The 6,576-nt window shown below is 42.1% G+C and overlaps 1 protein-coding gene across 1 annotated transcript; it reads left to right on the top strand.

Annotated features, from left to right (window-relative positions):
• The first annotated feature begins 1,900 nt into the window (after positions 1 to 1,900).
• Positions 1,901 to 5,560, top strand: LOC102246699 (chromosome-associated kinesin KIF4A). Its single transcript, XM_005859102.1, has one exon. It carries the CDS (start codon positions 1,901 to 1,903, stop codon positions 5,558 to 5,560), a length of 3,660 nt encoding a protein of 1,219 aa, XP_005859164.1.
• The last annotated feature ends 1,016 nt before the right edge of the window (positions 5,561 to 6,576 follow it).

Raw genomic sequence — 6,576 nt, 5'->3', positions numbered from 1 at the left:
TTTATTGATTTTTTAACAGAGAGGAAGGGAGAGGGATAGAGAATTAGAAACATCAATCAGCTGCCTCCTGCACACCCCCTACTGGTGATATGCCCACAACCAAGGTACATGCCCTTGATCGGAATCGAACCTGGGACCCTTCAGTCCGCAGGCCGACGCTCCATCCACTGAGCCAAACCGGTTAGGGCATAAATTACCTTTTAATGGTGTATTAGAGTCTGCTCTAATGCTGTAGATTTTGTTTTTATTTCCTAATCAGAAAAAGCTTCTCATTAAGAATTAAGTCCCTAGAGTTTGAAGAAACAGATTTCCAAGAAACACATGTGAAATGATTAGGGAATGAGGAGCATCTAAAAGTTTACCTTTGTTTTCACCCTTTTGTGTCTCAAAAGTACAAACAACAAATAAGGATTCTATTAAGGTTTTAATTAACTTCTATTTCTAACCAAGGAAACTGTGAAAAGTCTCCCTGCCTAATAGGTTTTTTTGTTTGTATTTGTTTTCAAAATTAGGTAAAATGAGGAAGTATTGGGCCAGTATTCTCACAGGAAAGCATCAGTATTTTAAAATTATTTCAAGTATAAAGAGAGAAACATGATTTCCTTTGAGAAAAAAAGATACTAGGAAAAATATGTATGATATTGATTTATTTTATCACATATTTATTTGTACGTTTAATACAAACATAGGTATTTCTTTTATTTTTCCAATGAAATATCAAATTTCATAAATTGTAGGTGAAAACACAGATATATTTTTTAATTATAATGTAATAATATTGATTGATCACTCTTTTTCCTCCCATTAAGTTTTCTAATTCCATTCATTTTACTTTTGCATAACTTCAACCAGGAAACATTGAATACATAATATTTACCAGAATTTAAAATCATATATGCATGAACATACATGATTCCTACATATTCAAATTCAGATTGGTATTAATAGATTTTCATAATGACATTAATTTTCACCATATATCAGAACAGAAAAAGCGGGTCTAAAGGTTGTTCTGATCAACTAACATCAGACACCAATATTGAATTTCATTTATAATTATATTCTTAACAGACAGGAATATATCACTATGTAACTAAATAAAATTTATTTTACTGTATAGCTATTTATCATTTTTTCAACTTAATACTAAAAAATAATTTTATAATTTAATTTATTCTCTCTCTCTCTCTTGTTTATTTTTAATCAATAAGTGTGTTGGACAATTACTTGTTATTTGAACAGTCTTTCACCACTGCCCTTTTAACTGCTTTAGTATTTTTGGAAGAATACTGATACTAGTACCTTTTGGAAGAAAGGTTATTTTGATTATAAACAAAAGACAATGCAAAAAAAAATCAAACTGTTACTAGAATAACTAGAATAGAATTTAGAGAAAATATAGTTGAAGAAACAAAGATGATATATGTGGTCCATCTATAACCACAGTAGTTTTGGAAATATGTATATAAAGCAGAGATATAATCCAAGTGTAATAATGCCACAGTGTTGTTTTTGAAAAGTTTCCTAAAAAAATTAATTGCAGCATTATCATTGTGCATTTCCAAGAGTACAATTGGGCCTTATTTCTATGGGAAATGTCTTGCATGATTTGTAACTTTTGTTTTGTTGTAATGATTAAGTGAACTCTTTCAATTCTTAACAACTTCCAGTTTTCATCTTTTAAAACCAATGCATGCTGTCTGATGATTCACTTTATAGTAAATACTAACAATTGCTGCGCATGCGCAACGTGCGTGCTCCTTCCCTCTCCCCTTCCATCTACCTGCTTTCTGATTGGCCAGCGCCTCTGGAACCGAAACCAATTTGAAACTTGGCGGTTAAATCTCCGGTGGGACAGGGCAATGGGAGACCAGAGAAGAGACATTGCTGAGGTAGAATCATGAAAGAACAGGTGAAGGTAATTCCTGTCAGAGTGGCACTGCGATGTCGCCCTCTGGTCCCCAAAGAGATCAGTGAAGGCTGCCAGATGTGCCTTTCCTTCATACCTGGGGAACCACAGGTGGTGGTTGGCAATGACAAATCCTTCACCTACGATTTTGTGTTTGACCCCTCTACTGAGCAGGAAGAAGTCTTTAATACAGCAGTAGCGCCACTCATAAAAGGCATATTTAAAGGATACAATGCAACTATCCTGGCCTATGGACAGACTGGCTCAGGGAAAACCTATTCCATGGGAGGTGTATACACTGCAGAGCAGGGGAATGAACCAACAGTTGGGGTCATTCCTAGGGTAATACAACTGCTCTTCAAAGAAACCGATAAGAAGAGTGACTTCGAATTTACTCTGAAAGTCTCATATTTGGAGATTTACAATGAAGAAATTGTGGATCTTCTCTGCCCATCTCGTGAGAAAGCCTCTCAAATAAATATACGAGAGGATCCTAAGGAAGGCATAAAGATCACGGGGCTCACTGAGAAGACTATTTTAGTTGCCCCGGATATGATTTCCTATTTGGAGCAGGGCAACAACTGTAGGACTGTGGCCTCCACAGCCATGAACTCCCAGTCATCCCGGTCTCACGCCATCTTTACAATCTCCATGGAGCAAAGAAAGAAAAGTGACAAGAATAGCAGCTTCCACTCCAAGCTGCATCTTGTAGATCTTGCTGGATCAGAAAGACAGAAAAAAACCAAGGCTGAAGGGGATCGGCTCAAAGAGGGTATTAATATTAACCGAGGCCTCCTATGCTTGGGAAATGTAATCAGTGCCCTTGGAGATGACAAAAAGGGTGGCTTTGTGCCCTATAGAGATTCCAAGTTGACTCGACTGCTTCAAGATTCCCTCGGAGGCAACAGCCACACTCTTATGATAGCCTGTGTCAGTCCTGCTGACTCCAATCTAGAAGAAACATTAAATACCCTTCGCTATGCTGACAGAGCAAGAAAAATCAAAAACAAACCTGTTGTTAATATTGATCCCCAGACAGCTGAACTTAATCATCTGAAGCAACAAGTACAACAGCTACAGGTCTTATTGCTACAAGCCCGCGGAGGTAACTTGCCTGGATCTATAAATGTGGAACCATCAGAGAATCTACAATCTTTGATGGAGAAGAATCATTCCCTGATAGAGAAGAATGAAAAATTAAGCCATGGTCTGAGTGAGGCAGCTGGTCAGACAGCCCAGATGTTGGAGAGAATTATTTTGACAGAACAAGCAAATGAAAGAATGAATGCCAAACTAGAAGCGCTCAGGCAGCATGCAGCCTGCAAAGTGGATCTTCAAAAGCTGGTGGGGACTTCAGAAAGCCAGGAATTAAAAGAAAATGTAGAGATGATTCGTAACCTGCAGCAACTGATTATCCAGATATCGGATGAAACTGGTTCTTACATGGCCGTAGCCATGGATACTGCAGTGGAACCGGAAGCTCAGGTGGAAAGCAGTTCGCAGACCAGCAGGTCTTCTGATGGCTTCACCACTCAACATGCTCTGCGTCAAGCTCAGATGTCTAAGGAGCTGGTGGAGTTGAATAAAGCCCTTGCACTGAAAGAGGCCCTGGCCAGGAAGATGACTCAGGGTGGCAGCCAACTTCAGCCCATTCAGTTGCAGGACCAGGAAAACATCAAAAATCTAGAGTTGGAAGCCATCAATCTGCAAAAGGAAAAGGAAGAATTGCTGCTTGAACTTCAGACAACAAAGAGGAATGTCAACCAAGCCAAGTTGGGTGAGCGCCGCCACAGACGTCTACAGGAGCTAGAGTGTCAAATAGCTGATCTGAAGAAGAAACTGAGCGAACAGTCCAAACTACTGAAGCTGAAAGAATCCACAGAACAAACCATCTCCAAGCTGAACCAGGACATACAGGCGATGAAAAACCAGCGGGTGCAGTTAATGCGTCGGATGAAAGAGGATGCTGAGAAGTTTAGACAGTGGAAGCAACAAAAAGACAAAGAAGTAATCCAATTGAAAGCACGAGACCGGAAAAGGCAATATGAGATGCTCAAACTGGAAAGAAACTTCCAGAGGCAGTCTAATGTGCTTCGACGTAAAACTGAGGAGGCAGCAGCTGCCAACAAGAGGCTCAAGGATGCTCTCCAAAAGCAACGGGAGGTCTCAGAGAGGAGGAAAGAAACTAAGAGCCAAGGGGTGGAAGGCACCGCAGCCCGAGTGAAGTGTTGGCTTGGAAATGAAATTGAAGTTATGGTCAGTACTGAGGAGGCCAAATGCCACCTGAATGACCTTCTTGAAGATAGAAAGATCCTGGCTCAGGATCTGGCTCAACTCAAAGAAAAAAGGGAATCTGGGGAGAATCCACCTCCTAAACTCCGGAGGCACACATTCTTACTTGCTCAACAGCATGGCCAAGTTTCTGAGTCAGAAGATCCCACTACAAAACAGATTGAGAGCCTCGAGACGGAAGTGGAGCTCAGGAGTGCTCAGATTGCTGACCTACAGCAGAAGGTGCTGGATGCAGAAAGCGAAGACAGGCCAAGACACCGCTGGGAGAATATTGCTACCATTCTGGAAGCCAAGTGTGCCGTGAAATTTTTAATCGGAGAGCTGGTCTCCTCCAAAATACAGGTTGGCAAGCTTGAAAGCCTCCTGAAACAGAACAAGGCCAGCTGTGCTGACATGCAGAAGATGCTGTTTGAGGAACGACATCATTTTGCTGGAATAGAGGCAGACTTGCAGGCAGAGCTGCTCAGAGTGGAGCAGCAGCATCAAGAGGAGGTGCTGTATCTTCTGGGCCAGCTGCAGCGAAGCCAAATGGCAGCGAAGCAGCTCGAGCTGTCAGACAGAGAAAAGGAGCAACAGCCGTGGAGCACACTGCAGTGTCGGGAAGAACTGGAGAAGATGCAAGAAGTGTGTGTGCAAAATAAACAGCTTCTCCGAGAGAATGAAATCATGAAGCAAGTATCCAGAAAACAGAGACCTCATCTTTCAAAAGATACCCTTTTATCCCCAGACTCTTCTTTCGAATATATCCCACCTAGGCCAAGACCTTCCCGTCTTAAAGGAAAGTTCCTGGAGCAAAGCATGGAAGTCAAGGATCTAAAATACTGTCCAGAGGATTCTGTGAGTGAGCCCGAGGATGGTGACATTGATGCTGGGGATGATGAGGAATGGAAGCCAACACAATTATTTAAGACGTCCAAGAGGACCATCCAAGGATGCTCCTGCAAGGGCTGGTGTGGGAATAAGCATTGTGGATGCAGGAGACAGACATCGAACTGTGGGGTGGACTGCAGCTGCGACCCCACAAAGTGTAGGAACCGTCAGCAAGACAAAGATAGCGTGGGCACCGTTGAGCGGACCCAGGATTCCGAAGGCTCCTTCACCCTGGAGGATCCCACAGAGGTGACCCCAGGATTGAGCTTCTTCAACCCTGTCTGTGCCACTCCGAACAGCAGAATCCTGAAGGAGCTGTGTGAGGTGGAGCAGGCTCTGGCCGCTTCCTGCCTTGGCCTCCCTGAGCTGAAACATGTAGCCGCCAATTCCCAAGAAAATAAAGCTCCAGGGAGGAAAAGGAAACGAGCTCTGACCAGCAATGCCAGCTTCTTCTCAGGCTGCTCGCCTAAGGAAGAAGAGGCCCCCTGAACTGTGCTCATCATCTCTGCCCAGTCTGGCTTGGAAGATGCCAGAGGGGATTTCTAATGACTCCTTTAGAATTAAGGTTTCTTGCTGTTGAAAAGGGGACAGCAGGTTACGCAAAGGGAAGGAACTTGTGTTGGGTGTCAGCCCTTAGTCTCCAGGCCCCCAGCCCCGGACAGTGGTCCCCAGAAGAGTGCTAAGCCACCTGCTGAAGAGAGAACCAGCTGGCCTTCCTGCTGACTTCAGGAGCCAGTCCCCAGGACAGTGGAGCTCCCTGTGATTTGCCAGCAGTTAAGGTTGTCTCCCAAAGGAAATGAGGGAACAGCTGTCTTACCTCAGGGTTGTCTCAGCTTAATGCCGGAGCCTGGCCTGGGTGGGAGGCCTGGCACCAGTCTTTCACCCCTTCTCAGGAATGGGGTCTCTGTGGTGCTGAGGTAAATAACATCTTTTAAAATGTTAATGTTTTAATTATATAAAGAAAGGAAGAAAGAACGCTGGAAAAATACTAACAGCTATATGGAGACCAAACAGAAACTGGATGTCCAATAGCTATTTGACTAAAGAAGTGCTGTTGAAAATAAAAGGCATTGAAAGAACACCTTAACATCCTCTTACGCAGGTAAAAGTAAAAATAAACTAATTTGTGTTTTAAAACTAATGTCTAACTTGTTATTATGATTTCAGTATAAACAGAAGCAACCACCTTGATTTTGCTTCTTAGTAGGATAAAGTCTATGACTTTTATTCCCAACCTTAACTACAAAACAAACCAGACTATAATATCATATTATTTTCTTATGAGAGAGCTGAAGATTTAATAAACATAAATTAATTAAAATATAGAGAATGCCAAGAAATTTCTAGGAAAGAAGGTAGTCAAACTGCTTTTGTCCCTATCAAAGAGGCATGCGGAGAAAGGCTCTGCAATTCATATTAGTTAAATAAATTAAAAAAAAACACACATTTAAAATAAACTGTAGCATCCCTATATAAACTGCTGTAACAGATGAAATATACCGGGA

Source organism: Myotis brandtii, unplaced genomic scaffold (assembly GCF_000412655.1).
Source record: "Myotis brandtii unplaced genomic scaffold, ASM41265v1 scaffold123, whole genome shotgun sequence".
Lineage (NCBI taxonomy): Eukaryota > Metazoa > Chordata > Mammalia > Chiroptera > Vespertilionidae > Myotis > Myotis brandtii.
Note: the sequence above shows the minus strand (reverse complement) of the source record. Positions and strands in the feature narration are given on the sequence as shown.

Coding starts and splice junctions, on each gene's coding strand:
- LOC102246699 (XM_005859102.1), top strand. CDS start 1,901: ATGAAAGAACAGGTGAAGGTAATTCCTGTCAGAGTGGCACTGCGATGT.